Below are 16802 nucleotides of genomic sequence, written 5' to 3' on the forward strand. Positions count from 1 at the left end.
GAAAGCATAATTCATGCTATTTGAAAGAACAAAAGCCTGTGAGAAAATGACAGCTTGTCAGAAAAAAATAAAGCCACAGAAGAGATGAGACAGCAACACAAGGCATAAAAGCAAACAAACAGACGTAAAGTAAACAGACGTTGGTTTATCTGTGGGCTCGCCTAGGCCTTTTCATTTCTGCCTGCATCATTTTTTATTTCTTGGAGTAAATTAACAGTATAAGCAGTATATTATAAAAGCCTGTTTCTGCCACTGAATAAAACATTGCGACTTTTTAATCTCACAGCTGCGAGTTGTTTTCTCAGAAATGTAAGATGTAAACTCACAATTATGAGAAATTAAGTCAAAATTGAGTGGTATAAACTCGCAATTGTGAGTTATAAACAAATGCGAAAAAAGTAAGAATTGTGAGATACGGACTTTATTTCTCACAATTGTGAGTTCATATCATGCAGTTCTGAGAAAAAAAGTAAGAACTGACTTTATAGTAAGAACTGTGATATAAACTCGCAATTGCGAGTTATAAAGTCAGAATTATGAGTTTATATCATGTAATTCTGAGAAAAAGAGTAAGAATTGTGACTTTATAGTCAGAACTTTGTGATATAAACTCGCAATTCTGACTTTTTTTCCTCAAAATTGCTTGTTATAAACTTGCAATTGTGAGTTACGAAGTGAAAATAAAGAATTGTGAGTTTCTACCTTGTAATTCTGACTTCATTTCTCGCATACTGTGCAATACTGAGAAAAAAATTAAAGGAAAAGTCCACTGCCAGAACAAAAATTTACAGATAATTTACTCACCCCCTTGTCATCCAAGATGTTCATTTCTTTGTTTCTTCAGTCCATAAGAAATTATGTTTCTTGAGGACAACATTCCCAAATTTTTCTCCATATAGTGGACTTCAATGCTGCCCCCAAGTTTGAACTTTTAAAATGCAGTTTAAATGCAGCTTGAAATGGCTCTAAACGATCCCAACCGAGGAAGAATGGTTTTATCTAGTGAAACAATCGGTCATTTCCTAACAAATTGACAGTTTATTTATTTTTTAACGTCAAACGCTCGTCTCGTCTCTGCGATGCGCATGCGTAGTCTGTGTAATCCAGGTAAATACAGTTACAGTACGTCGAAAAACTCCCGTCTCGTTTTCTTCTTCAACGTCAAAATCATCCTACACCACTGTTTTACCTTGTTTTATAAAGGGCGTTTTATCTTCTCTGCATGTTCAATTTGTAAACGCTGGATCGGTACTTCTGCAGCGATGTAGAACGATTTTGAAGTTGGGAAGAGAAAATGAGATGTACAGAGTTTTTCTGTATTAAGCGTATTGAATTGGAATAAAACAGAGTTCACACTATCATTTGTCAATTTGTTTCGAATAATGATCGATCGATTTGCTAGATAAGACCTTTCTTCCTCGACTGGGATCGTTTAGAGCCATTTCAAGCTGCATTTAAACTACATTTTGGAAGTTCAAACTTGGGGGCACCATTGAAATCCACTATATGGAGAAAAATTTGGGAATGTTTTCCTCAAGAAACATAATTTCTTATCGACTGAAGAAAGAAAGACATGAACATCTTGGATGACAAGGGGGTAAATAAATTATCTGTAAATTTTTAATGTAAAATTGTGAATATATCCTGCAATTCTGACTTTACAACTTGCAATTGCGAGTTTATATCTTACAATTCTGAGAAAAAAAGTCAAAATTGCGAGTTTGTATCATGCAGTTCTGAGAAGAAAGGTCAGAATTGTGACATAAGAAGTCGCAATAACATTTTTTAATTTTTTAATCAGTGGTGGAAATGGGCTTCCATAGTATATGGGCTGTCAGTGAGATGACAGAAATGTGCACTGTGATTCTAAACAGTGTTTTCTATCATTTTTCTGATATTTTCTGTACTTATGCATATAGCTGCAGGACTCAAAAAATCGCTAGTAGAGCTGCACGATTATGACAAAAATCATAATTGTCTATTATTCCCTTGAAATTTTAATTGCGTTTATTAATTACAATGATCACAATTTACATTGGATGATGATTTGAATAGATTTATACCATTGTTTGAAGCAACTGAACTAAAAGTGTTCTACCACTTTTTATATATAGTTTCTTCTTTAAATATAAAAAAAAGTAAAAATGTGAGGAAAAAAAGCTTGAAGATTTTTTGTAGAAAAAAATACACACTCTCTCTCTCTCACACACACACACCCACACATCTTAAGAAAGCAGAATAATATAAGTAGATTATTATTTTTTTTTGTAATTGTGCCTTTGAATGATTACATAATTGTGGCATCTGTAATCGTAATCACGATTAGAAATTCAATTATTTCTGCAGCCGCTAGAATCGCTAGCTTGGCGTCTCGGAGCTATTGTGTATTTTTAGTCGGGCTACTAAAATGTATCGCTGCCCTGCCTAATGGGCTGTCTTAAATATCTTGAATCCCTTCACGTTGTTCACTTGCTTGTAGGGACAGATCATAGTTGATCATTTGCACGTTTCTGAGGACTGAAAGGGACAGCAGCCTATAAAAACCTGCTAAAAAAAAACAATCAGTAAAGTTTTTGAATATGATGATTTGTCCACAGTGAAGTTCAGCTGATATCTTTTTTTGTTCTGGCAAGTTAAATTCACTTTGGGATAACAAAATCTTAAGAATGTCTGTCTGAAGAGCTAGGGATTTTGATATTTTGCGAGCACTGTCAGCTGAATTAGTTTACATTCACCTATAGATTAATGTTTCTGTGACCTTTCAATCAGTCAGTCTAAAACCAGACTCCAGATGAGCTGGGATTTACATTGCAGATATGAAATACAATGTATGAAGAAAATCCTGGTATTCTGCTCTCTTTTATTTTGCCTGGATCTCTCTTCTGAGACGACAGTCCTGATAGACATCTGTGATTGACAGGCAGGTTTTATTGCAGAGGAAAGGTCAAGGTTGCAAAAAACTTAGAGTGAGAGGGCTGATTAGATGCTCTGAAATCTCCCAGAAGCCTTTGCTCAATATCCGCCTGTCTCCCATCAACCCAGAGAATAAAATGGAGAAGGAAAATGTCTGAAGTTAATATCCTTGTAGAAATACAAGCCTACATAGGTGTATAATTTTATGTAATTATACAGCCAGTCAAAAGTTTGGAATAATTATGATTTTTAGTTAGTAGTAGGACTTAATAAAAAATAAAGTAAAACAGTAATATTTTGAAATATTATTATAACTTAAAATAAATAGGTATTTATTTGAATATATTTTAAAAAGTAATTTATTACTGTGATGCAAAGCTGAATTTTCAGCGTCATTACTCCAGTCTTTTCATTATTATGTAGAAAACAGTTGTGCTGCTTAATATTTTCAAAAGTTTAGAGTTAAAAAAAAAACTTTTATTCTGCAACGACACATTAAATTGCTCAAAAGTGTCAATAACAATATTTACAATGTTACAAAAGAGTTTTTCTATAAATGCTGTTGAACTGCCTATTTATCAAAGAATCCTGTGTAAAAATGTGCTGCATTAAAAATCTGAAAATGCAGTATTAACTTATTTAAACTGCATACAATCTTACTTATTTATCCTAAGGAATTTTATGAGAAACGTCTGGGACGGCAAGTCATGGATTGGCAGAAAGAAAGGAAAAGAGAGAAAGGCGTGATGGTAATGGTGTAGAATGTATTCCCCTTGTGTCTTGTTAACTTCTCAAGTTTTGCACGGTTTATTTGGAAGCTCCCACCGGGTGCCGCTTCTCCAGCAAATTACCATGGAAACAACTTTTAGATACGTCCCACTGGATATTTTCAATTTATGCAATGAATGATGAGTAATGAATATACAGGTTTTTCCCGGGCTGTCTGTCTGGGTCAACACAGAGGATTTTTTTTAAGCATATGAATATTTAACAGGGTGAGAGATGTTGCTTGCCTCTGACTGGAAAAAAACACATTGGCGCGGGGCAACAGAGCATCGGGACGTGCGCTGTATGAAACTGACTTCTTAACACCATGGATTGTTTCACAAACATCCACAGACCTCTAAACATCTGAATGTCTAGACTTGACCTGCGTGCAGTGTTCAGAAAGTATATCTCACAACAATCCCTGAACTTGGAAAATCGAGAACACTTTGTTTTTTTCAAGCTCAGGTGGACTCAAGTGAAATAAAGATGCTTTCAAGCATAAAAAACACTTGTTCAGCTTTTGAGTACCACAGAGAGCAGAAGCAAGCAAGCTGCCTTGGCCTTGTTGTGTAAGATATTCAAGGCAGGAGACCTGGATCTTACACTTTCCACTAAACAACGAGTATAGTACATAAGCAGATTACATGCTACTTTAGCATTGTTTCACAACCGAGTGAGCTGCCTATAAATACTTTGAATTAGCTTTTATTGGTATGTTTTTGGTTTTAATTTTAGTGTTTAGTAATTTTCCAATGTTTATTTCACTCAAAAAATGAAAGTTACCACATGATTTACTTACCCTCAAGCCATCCTAGGTGTATATGACTTTCTTCTTTCAGACAAATACAATTGGAGTTATATATTAAAAAATGTCCTGGCTCTTCCACGCTTTATAATGGCAGTGAATGGCTGTTGAGATTTTGAAGTCCAATAAAGTGCATCCATCCATCATAAAAAGTGCTCCACACAGCTCCACGGGTTTAATAAAGGCATTATGAAGCAAATCAATGCATTTGTTTAAAAAAAATCCATATATATATATTTTTTTTATATTTTATTTTTATTTATTGTGAATATTCAAGTACAATCATAAACAATCATATAGCATATTTCAAGTTACATACAATGCTCAGTGTAACCAAAGATTATCTTTACAATATGTGGATGTGTACAATTACACAATATGTTTAAACTATAAGTTATACTCAGCCTTCGTTAAACTGTTTCACAGTGTAACCAGTTTTCCTTTTTACAAAGAGAAATAACGTTGAAGAAAAGAAAAAGAAAAAGAAACTATATACTTCCAGGGTGAGAACATGTGTCCTAAATCAATTCCATACAGAATAACCTCAGATGACAGGTTATATGCATATTTGCAAATGTACATATATATGTATATATATATATATATATATATATATATATATATATATATATATATATATTATAACTATATATCTACATATCTTTTATTTATTTATAACAACAAAATCAGGCCTTCTTTCTGATACATATTCAACCCATTTCCTCCATTTTCCCAGGAATGAATTCTTCTTTAAATTGACCAAAAATGTGACCTATTCCATCGTATAAATCTCTGTGGTCACATCTATCCAATTATCTAAAGTTGGTTTCTCTTGGTTTAACCATTTACGTGTAATTGCTTTCTTGCTGGCTGCCAAAAGCACACCCATCAGGTATTTATCATCTGCTGTTACTATATCTAGATATACACAGCCAAAATACAGCAATTTGCTTTCTAGAGGTATGTCTCTTCTAAAGATATATTCAAGAGCCTCTTGTATTTCTTTCCAGTATTCTTGAATATGTAGGCATTCCCAAAATATATGATAATGGTTTGATTCATTACATCCACAATTTCGCCAACATTTTGGAGAAATATTACTGTATTTGGCAGTTTGTACTGGTGTTTTAAAATATCTAATAATGTTTTTCCAACAGTATTCTTTCCAATTTAGTGAACTAGTTGATTTCAATTGAAATTGCCATATATTGGACCACTCTTCATCAGTAAAGTTTATTCCACATTCTGTCCTCCATTTCTCCTTAATATAAATTGTAGAGTGTGTTTTCATATTTTCCAAACTCTTGTATATCTGAGAAACAATATTATATCTAATACCTGATGTGTATGCCCTCTTAAGCAGGTCTATCAATGGATTCAAATTATCTTCAGGTTTTCTTTTTATTTTTTGATCATAATAATTTCTAACCTGGAGGTATCTGTAGAAGTCCTGATTTTTTAGAAAAAACTTTTCCTTTAGTAGTTGAAAGCTTAAAATTTCACCTTTCTCAATAATGGTGCAAAAACAAGTAATTCCCTTTTTTGCCCACAATTTAAATCTGTTATCCAACCTGTTTGGGGTGAAGTCTGAATCATAAGCAACCCATTTCAAAACTGTACTGTATTCCAACAAATTATATTCCTTTATCACTGTTGCCCAGATATTTAAAGTAAGTTTTGTCCATGGGTCTTCTATAATTTCTATATATTGTCGTAATTTGCTATCTGTTAGTATGGTTTGTACAGGGATATTCTTTGAAATATAACTTTCCATATCCTTCCACGGAGCATGATAATGTGGGTCACACCAGTTCACCACGGTCTTAATTTGTGCTGCTATATAATAATCTTTTAGTGAAGGAAGAGCCCATCCTCCTTTATTCTTTGGCAATTGCAAAGTTTTAAAACGCACTCTGGGCTTTTTTCCTTGCCAAATGAATCGTGAAAACATTTTATCCCATTCTATGAATTGTTTTGCAGTTATTTCTACAGGTAAACATTGAAATAGATATAGAAATTTTGGTAATATGTTCATTTTAATTGCTTTGATCCTTGAGCTAAAACTGAGAGAAGGAATTAAATTCCATCTGGTTAGATCTTCTCTAATTTTTAGAGGTAATGGACGAAAATTCTTTTTTTGTATTTTTTCTATGTCTTTTGTCAATTGGATACCTAAATATTTAAAAGATTTTGTATGCCATTTTAATGTAAATGTATCTTTGATATTTGCAGGAGGAATTCTTTAAGACCCAGTTGAAAGAACGGACCAAGATAGGTATTATTTCCTTTTGGAATGCTCTATACCACTCCCCAGTAAATCCATCAGGTCCTGGGCATTTATTAAAAATATCCATATTTAAAACTTTATAAACCATAATATCTAGCTTCCGTTAACTTAATAATAGCTTCCGTCGTACTTACGTTCACGAGAGTGACATTCCAGTGGATGACATAATGTAAGCTCTGGTGAGAATATGCAAGTCTCACAAGAACCAAGTTTTGTTTGCAGCAAAGGAAACCAGTCTCCTCTTTACAAATCCTCATTTTGTACTTTGTGCTCTCATCAGCCGGAACGCCACTCTCTTGCGAATGCGTGCAGGAAAAAAATTCTGTAAAATTCATGGTAAAAAACGGCAGCTGTGGTTGCCAGAATTTTACCGTAAAAAATATGTTAGCAACATTTTAAGTTTTACGGTTTTAACTTAAATTTACATCTAAATACTGTAATTTTATTAACTGATATAATGTTAATGTACCAACCTATTGAAGTACTGAAATCTGTTTGGTACCTTTGTAATACACCAAAAGCGGGTGGTGATTATAAAGTCACATGATGAACCAAAACCCATCACAAGCAGCTTTTAAATAATAACATATACAGAGGGTGCACAGTGTCATTCACGGAAACACTAAACACCATCACGGTAACACACATGAAACTGAAATAATGCAATAAACATTAATTTAACAACATTAGATGTTGTTACAACCCTAATGTACAAAACTGTTAAGAAAAAAATAAGAAGAAACTGTTTTTCAAAATATCAAAATTTTCTAGGAATGTCAATTGACAGTTATTTACTGTAAATGTTATGTTTTTTTTCACTACCGTAAAATTACATGCAATGTCCAATGCAGTTTTTCACTGTATATAGTAGGGGAACTTACCGTTAACCATTTAACAGGTTTTTACTGTAGCATTTTACCGTTTTTATCCATTAAATTCACTGTCATTTTTTACAGTGTACAGATTACGGTTCATATAGTTGTAAATATGGGTATTTGTCTTACACAGATGCATTGATACACTTTAGAAGGCCTTTATTAACCCCCTTAAACCATGTGGAGTACTTTTTATGATGGATGGATGCACTTTATTGGACTTCAAAATCTCAACAGCCATTCACTGCCATTATAAACCTTGGATGAACCAGGACATTTTTTCATATTACTCTGATTATATTCGTCTGAAAGAAGAAAGTCAGATACACCTAGGATGGCTTAAAGGTGAGTAAGTCATGGGGTAATTTTAATCTTTGGGTGAATTGTCCCTTTAATAAACCTTTAAGTCTCTTTTGTGCTTCACACAAAGAGTGTTCCAAATTAGACTATTTTAGTTACTATATAGCTTATAAAGACAGTAGACAGCAAGACCGCTCACTGGGTTGAACAGATCTACTGTATGTATTCTTGTCTGTCTGAGTCTTTTTCCTGGCACTGTGGTGTGAGGAACCCTAGCTGTGATTGGCAGCGCTGACTCTGGCTATGTTCGCTCATCAGCTTCTCTTGTGTGTATAATCAGTCAGACCTGGAAAAAAATGTCTGAAGAGAACCAGGACCGCAGTCCCCTGTAGGTGTCCCTGATGCATGAGCCTTACACCTCTAATGACCAATTCACCTTCTGAAAGAACAGACCAGGTGCCACTCGAGCTATTTGAGCTCATTTGTATTAGAGCAGTTATGCAATGAATGAACTGTGTGAACTCCAAACTGTCAGTCGGATTGTCAGCCATACCGCTGATCATATTTCTTGTGAATATACTGTATTTAAGATTCGCTTGCACCAAGAGCTAAATCAAATGGTACAGTGAATAGGAAAACAAAAAACTATTCACACAGTGGACAAAGCCAAAATATCACTTCAATGCATCTTTTGGGTTTAACAATGTGCAGTAAACGATAAAACTGTTGGCACTACAAACCAGTGTGCTCATAATTAAGATAATACATTAAAATAACATGGTAAGATACACCAATTTGCAATATCAAGCAGCAAAATGAGTTGTTTTGTACAGCTAAAAATAGCTGAACGCAGATGAGACTGGAAGCCAGACACATACAATTTACAAATGGCTGTGTCCGCTCTCAAAAAAAAATCTAAAATTCCAAAAATTCTATTCTAATTGTTTCAAAATCATGTCCAAAACTCACCATGGAAGAAATTTTATCTGTTTTGCAGTAAGACACCAAGCATTGCCAGCCTAAATGAATGTTTGTATTTGAGTAAATAGTGTGAATGCGTTTGTACTGAGCTCACTATTCTCCTCTAAAACACAGATTTTTCATCTCTGTTTCGGATGATGGGGACGGGCTGATGCGAACAGCTCTGTCGGCATGACAGATCCAGAGGTACGTCTCCCGTAGCAACGGAAGAGCTTTAAAGTCCAACCGTGGCTTCGTCACCCTGTCAAATCGCCACGAAGGTAAACAGCACAACACCCAAACAACCTCACAAACAGCAGCTACATCTGAATTGCACACTGCTTTAGCCAAGTTTCTCATTAACTGGACTAATTACTGCAATTAAATGGGCGTAATTACTTTGAGCACAGACATCTCTGAACATCTCAGATGGCTCCCTCTTTTACTGTGCTTAGTGTCAGAACTTTCAGAGCCAAAGGGAGTGTTGAACCAATTAAAGAGGCTAGAAAGAGTCAGTGGCATAATCAGTAGCATAAAAGACTTGAAAGTCTCAGACACACACATCTTTATCTACACATCTAAATAGTACAAAAGCAAGTTTGTTTACAGACTGAGTAATGCATTTTGCGCACAAAAATGCAAGTGCTTTCTCGAAACAAGATCTAGTTTTTAAATCTGACAGCATTGGCAAGCTTCATGCCATCATATCTGAAAGTCATTTGCGTTTGAGGAGGAAAAAATGCAATCGGTCATAGAAAATTATTTATAAAATCTATTTAAACAAAAGGTTTAAAAATTCTTTATATGGTCTTAAAAATTGTAAAACACACTACCAGTCAAAAGTTTTTGAACAGTAAGATTTTAAATGTTTTTTAAAGAAGTCTCTTCTGCTCACCAAGCCTGCATTTATTTGATCCAAAATACAGCAAAAACAGTAAAATTCTGAAATATTTTTATTATTTAAAATATCTGTTTTCTATTTAAATATATTTTAAAATGTCATTTATTCTTGTGATTTCAAAGCAGAATTTTAGCATCATTACTCCAGGAATGCGATCCTTCAGAAATCATTCTAATATTCTGATTTGCTGCTCAAAAAAACAATTATTATTATTATTATTATTATTATGTTGAAAACAGCTGAGCATAATTTTTCAGGTTTCTTTGATGAATGGAAAGCATTTATTTGAAATAGAAATCTTTAGTGACATTATAAATGTCTTTATCATCACTTTTGATCAATTTAAAGCATCCTTGCTAAATAAAAACATTAATTTCTATAATTTCCTGACTATAATACTGACTCCAAGCTTTTGAATGGTATAGTGCATAATGTTACAAAAGCTTTTTTTATTTTAGCATTTATTATTTCAGATAAATGCTGATCTTTGGATCTTTCTATTCATCAAAGAATCCTGAAAATGTACTCAACTGTTTTAAATATTGATAATAATAAAAATCTTTCCTGAACAGCATATTAGAATGATTTCTGAAGTATCATGTGACACTCAACACTGGAGTAATGGTGCCGAAAATGTAGCTTTGAATAAATTAAATTTTAAAATATATTCAAATAGAAAACAGTTATTTTAACTTGTAAAAACATTTCACAATTTTACTGTTTTTGCTGCACTGGATCGAATAAATGCAGGCTTGTTAAGCAGAAGAGATGTCTTTAAAAACCATTAACAAACAAACTCTTACACTCTTACAAAAAAATTATTTCACATTTATTTTAAAACGTTCCACCCTGACTGGCCAGCTTGAGCAATCTCTAGCAGTCAGGCTGCAATGGTTTTTATCAGTCCAGCTGGTTTCCATATTCCCAGGCTCCTGGAACAACACTTCAGAAGATTTAGTTTCCAATTCGCAAGCTTCATGCCATCAGATCTGAAGGAAATTCAAGTTTGAGGCACTTAAAATGAAAAAATGCAATCAGTTATCTGTGTTTCTTCCTCTAAAGGAAAAATGCAGGAAGAAGAGTCAAACTGAAGAAGATCAACAGTGCATTTATAACAGCATGACAGACAGTCTCTGATGCAGAATTCAGATGCTTTGGGCATCGATTGCAGCAGCCGTTTCAGATACAGTGCCGCTTGAATGCTGTAGCAGAAGGACGTCATGAAAAGTCTGTTTGTCCTGGAGCCTTCTAGAGACCAGCGTCCTCTGCTCTGACCCTGCCAAAACACAGAGCCTCTTATTTGACAAATGAGCTCAAGGGATCTACAGACACCTTTCCCTGTCACTTTATTTAAAGACACTGAGCAGTCGTGTTATCAGACAACATCTCTCAGCATTAACGGAAAACCTCAGATAATTCATATAGAGAATATTACAGCATAGATATCAACTTAGAATAAAAAAAACTCTCAGTAATATCACAAAATGCAATTAAATGTTCAAAAACTCTAGAGATGTCTATCTGAGTCGTGACTTGAAACATAAATAAAATAAAATAAAATATAAAAGACAGACAACAAAAGTAAAACAAATATGCCAACAGATCAAACAGCACAGCTGTTATTCATAGCTAAATAAGCTTGTTTTTTCTGTTTTAACTAAACACCAACTTTATAGAGATACAGTTCTTCAAATAAAAAGGGGAAAATAAAAAACAAGCATTTAAAAAATGCAGTACTTCTGCTTCCTTTTATGAAGAGAGTTAAAGCAGAACAGTCCATTTTTAACCTTCATTAAAAAAAAATCCTTATTTAGTGTCAGCTTGCGTTAAAACATACCCTGTTCTGCAATCTGAATCAGAGGCCAAGGAAACCATCAGGTTACTAAATAATGAAATGTCACACATAACAAGAGGGGGATTAGAAGGCCAGCGGACTTGTGGCATTTTAAAAGTCAAAATGTCAACTTTTAATCTTCCTCTTAAATATACCAATTTTATGGTTGTGTGGCTGCAGGTGCCTGGCATGTAAAGAGCCTCAGAAGCCTTAGCCTTACGCTTTTTAAAAAGGATCAGTGGGTATTGATGCCCGGGAAGTCGATGTCGCCGCCCTTTGGGCTGAAATGAAAACACTTGAAATCAATACATGAACCATCACAGCGTGCTGAATAAATAAAGTGTTTTAAATGCCATTTTGACACTAAAGGAAATGTGTTTGCCAGACTTTAAGGGGTTTACATGGTCACAAACAGATAAAGAGCTACAATAAATGGTTCCAGACGTAATATGCTGTCTGTCTTGATCTGTTGTCTTTCTTCAGAAGAAAAGACCACCTCAGATGAGCCTGCTATTGCTTTTGTGTCAAAGCTGTATGTCACAATGCAGTGCAAACAACTTCAAGGAATAGATCACGCCAAAATGAAAATCTGCTGAAAATCTGCTGTCACTCTCAGGCCATCCAAAATGTAGTTAAAGGATTATTTAACTTCCAAAATTTAAATTTCCTGATAACCCCCATGTCATCCAAGATGTTTATGTCTTTCTTTCTTCAGTTGGAAAGTAATTAAGTTTTTTGAAGAAAACATTCCAGAATTTTTCTCCATTTAGTGAACTTAAATGGGGATCAGTGGGTTGAAGGGCTCTAAATGATTATAGTTTAGGAAAAAGGGTCTAATCTAATGACATGATTGGTTATTTTCCAAAAACATTTATATAGTTTTTAACCACAAATGCTTGTCTTGCACTAGCTCGACCTCACGCATTACGTAATCGTATATGTGTGACGTAGGCGGAAACTAGTGTTTACAAAGCAAAGGTGCAAAGAAAGTCAAACATCCTTTACAAAAAAAGGTGAAACTACGATGTCGGATGAGTTTGACGTTGGAGGAGAAATTGAGATGGAGTTTTTCGCCCTACCCTACTTTTTTGAACCAAAGTACACAGACGAAGAACTAACCATGCATGACCTTTCCAACGTGATTACGTAATGGGTGAAGTCATAGAGCTAGTGCAAGACAATCGTTTGTGGTTAAAAAGTATATAAATTTACTTATTTATTTTTTTTAGAAAATAACTAATCGTTTTTCTAGATAAGACCCTTATTCCTTGGCTGGGATCATGTAGAGCCCTTTGAAGCTGCATTGAAACTACAATCACCATTGAAGTCTTCCTCAAATTGATGTTTTCCTCAAAAACCTTAACTTCTTTTCGACTGAAGAAAGAAAGCCATGAACATTTTGAATAAAATAAGGGTGAGTAAATTATCAGAAAATTTGTATTCTGGAAGTTAAGTAATCCTTTAAGTTTCTTTATCAAAACAGATTTGGAGAAATTCAGCATTAAGTGTCTTGCTCACCAGTTTGTATGCGGTGAATGGGTGCCGTCAGAATGACAGTCCAAACAGTCGATCACAGTAATCCAAACGACTCTAGGCCATAAACTGATGTCTTGTAAAATGTAAATCTTTTGTAAAAAATTACATGTTCGTAATAAACAAATCCACCTTTAACAGTTTTAACTTATAATCCATAATAACATTTCCTCCAGCGAAAAAGTCCATTCCCTGTTGTCCTCTCCAACAAAATCCAATGACATATTTGTTTAAAACTGGACTTTTTTCACTTGTAAACAGTGCTTGATCTGTGCATATTTCTCTCCTCATTCAGTTGAGATGACTTTTCACTGGATGGATTATGAAGCGAAACAAATGTGCAGTTTTTCACCTTACAGAACCTTACTTGCAGTCATGTGGATTACTGTGATGTTTTTATCAACTGTTTGGACTCTCATTCTGACGGCACCCATTCACTGCAGAGGATCTATTGATGAGGAAGTGATATAATGCTAAATTTAATATAATGCTGTTTTTACCCTCCTATTTCTATTTGATAAATAAACTAGAAGTGATATCAGCCACGATTTTGATCCAAGGAACATGGTGTGACTGGTATATTTAGACCTTTGGTTCCTCTGTCTTTTTTGTGTAAACTAGAAACACATGTAAGTACATAAACCATCACCAGAGAAAAAGTTCTCTCGGAAGTTCTCCCAAAACTCTCAGATTTTTTAGTTTTCACCAAGAGACAGCGGAGGGACGGTTGGCAACTCGGCCCCACCTGCAGAGTTCAGACAGCATGAGGATATTAGAGAGCATTCTGCCATAATGACTCTCATTTACAAGCCATAAACTGACAAAGCGCCAGACTAATTATGTCAACTAGCAGCTTCTGAATAGCCCTTGATCAAGCTAATCACCGGCAATCCAAAAAACAGGTGTTGAACATTTTCAAACCCTCCCTTGAAATCAGACGTATGAAAGGCAGAAATTGAAACCATCAGACTGTTTCCATGCTTCTGTTTTTGAATAGCCAGAATACGAGAGGATGAATCTCGCACAGAATTATGAAAGGATCTGATAAGACAGCTACGGCAAAATGAATTCAGAAATAGACCTTCTGAAAGACCTAGCTCACGCTTCGAAATGACTTCACATACTTCTGCATAAAATAGAAATAAATTCCCTCTGGCTGCCTAAAAGACTCTGCCACTCAAATGCTTCTTATAAAACTTTCATTCAGAGCTCAAAAAGTCATCATACAGTGACATTAACTGTATCTACCATCTAAAATGCACCTTTAAAACCTCATTTTATAATTTGGAATCATAACAAAGCAACCACTGATGGAGGAATCTATGCAGGTACAGTATATGCAATATGGATATGCAATGCAGAAAAACATGCACAGTTTAGTAATACCTCACAGTTCTTGCTTACAGCCAAATGAATGTGATGAATACTAAAATGTGCAACAAGGTTTATCAAGATTTATCAAGATTTTTAGAAGATTTACAAACAGAGCGAATAGAAATAGAAAGCCAGTGATATTATTTTTCTATCAATTAATTTTAGTACTTAGACTATGCTATTAACAGCCCTATTATGTTTATCCTGAAATACCATCACTTTGCTGCCATTCGGTCATTTTTAAAAGCTTGCATAAATTATAATTTATTATTTAAAAGGGTGCATCTTTTATTAATGTTAAAGTTCATTTGCGCAATTTCAGCTCTCTCATTGAAATAAGACCTTAAAAAAGCAGATTTGCACTTATAAAGCAAACATGAGCCTACAGGATAATACAGGAGGGTTGCATCTCATTATCCGAACACAACATATGGCCGCCAAACATATGTGTCACTAAATGAAATATGAACAGCAACAATGCACTGATTTATGAAGCAGCTTTATTATAAAAAAAAACAAAACGCTGCCATCTGCAGTCTATCAGTAACTGTTAAAATCACCTGAACAGGCTGAGATAGAGTCTGTTATTGAACTGGTAAAAACAACACAACTCTGCGAGTTTCATAAACTGCTCTGTTCGGGACGGTGGTAATCTGATCTTCAGGATTAGTGTCATTATCTTGTGCAGCTGAGACTCACAGCACAATAACTCTTGTCCCATTGTAACACTTCGCCGATATTTGACTTGTGCAACTGTTCAAATTGGGGCTACTGATTCCATAGGCTATAATATCTCATTTTCGAAACGCAAAATGATACGTTTCCTCTCTCTCGAGCAACACAGATTGATAGCTACCGGCGTCAATTATCTAAAAGACTTTTTTAATGTATATGTAGTGATAAAAGCTGTAAGTTCTCGTCGTGTTTTGTTAACATTCCGTACAGCACTACCGTCGCGTCGTAGTGAAGCGTACTGTTTCTATGGTTACCAACACAGATTAACGCGACTTCATTTCGCCAGCGTCTATCTTAAAAAAAGTGCTGCTAAGTCACACTTGTAACTTTTGTGGTTGCTGAAACCTGTATCTTTTGCTTTAAAAAAATTACATACTTATTTTTCAAGTTATTAATTGCAGGACAGACACGATATGTGTCGCATAGGTTAAATTTGAAAACGCGATATGAGACCCCATTTTGTAGCTCTGCGTCTGTTTTTAACGCAATATCGCTTCAATGTTAACGGCCCCTTACTTTCTCGCAACACTTTACAGATGAAGTTTATGCATGACAGCTTCATGCAGTCCTGCGATATTTCTGTTAAAGCAGAGCACATCAACTCTAAATATATTGTAAACTGTCTCAGTATATTCGTAATGTGTTATTGTACGTAAATGGCATGTGTGTTTGTGGAAAAATCCTTTACCAGTAAAGCCCCAGATCCCAGTTAGTCATTATGCCCAAGATGAACAGGCTATTTAACTCTATTACATACTGCTGCATTAGTAGATTTAAGTAGTTAAAAATAAATACTCACCTTGACACCGCGTGTAAATCACTGAAAGACTCAGAATGAGCAGCAGAAAGAGCCGGTTCGTTTGGAGCTCGATCCTTACGCACATACTGAAACGACTCCTCAGAACACACTACAATTTGTCCTTGTGTTAAACAATGCAGTGAGAATCACTCGAATGTCAAATAAAACGTCCGTAAGGATATGGGTTACGCGCGTCGTTCCCGGGGAATCGCGCAGAGCACCGGCTGTAACGCAGAGAGAGCTCTACTCACGGACTGTTATAAGCGGATTGCGCGGTGGAGGTTCAGCACCGCGGACAGCTCCAGTCAACCTCAGCGCGCCTGGACACTTTGGACAGCAGTCTGGCGTTCATCCAGTAGCATTGAGCTTATTTGGAGCAGCTGCTTTTGTGTGCGCAGAGGCAGAAGAGAATTACATCGAATACATGATTATCGTTTTAATGTAATGAGAACAAGTTCTAATATAAACGGAACCCGGGGGATACAGACGTTTGAGATGGTGGGGGGAGGGAGGGACAGTGAGTAAGTGGGCTAGGTTGGTTAAGATAATAGCAATGTTTTGAAAACTTTGGTGGGTTTTAATTTTTTCCATTTTGATTTCATAAATACATTACCAGTCAAAAGGTTTTGAACAGTAAGATTTTTTTTATGTTTTTAAAGAAGTATCTTCTGCTCATCAAGCCTGTATGTATTTGATCCAAAGTACAGCAAAACTGTAA

At 35.1% G+C, this 16802-nt stretch overlaps 1 protein-coding gene across 2 annotated transcripts in view; it reads right to left on the minus strand.

Moving 5' to 3' along the window:
* sez6a (seizure related 6 homolog a) overlaps positions 1-16573 on the minus strand; it is a 55574-nt gene extending 39001 nt beyond the window's left edge. For both annotated transcript variants that reach the window (XM_051121595.1, XM_051121594.1), the window contains exon 1: positions 16085-16573. In XM_051121595.1, coding sequence (XP_050977552.1) covers positions 16085-16169 — 85 coding nt within the window. In that variant the 5' untranslated portion in view covers positions 16170-16573. The remainder of the gene's footprint in view (positions 1-16084) is intronic.
* Between the last annotated feature and the right edge of the window lie 229 nt (positions 16574-16802).

This window comes from Labeo rohita, chromosome 10 (assembly GCF_022985175.1).
Source record: "Labeo rohita strain BAU-BD-2019 chromosome 10, IGBB_LRoh.1.0, whole genome shotgun sequence".
Classification (NCBI taxonomy): Eukaryota; Metazoa; Chordata; class Actinopteri; order Cypriniformes; family Cyprinidae; genus Labeo; species Labeo rohita.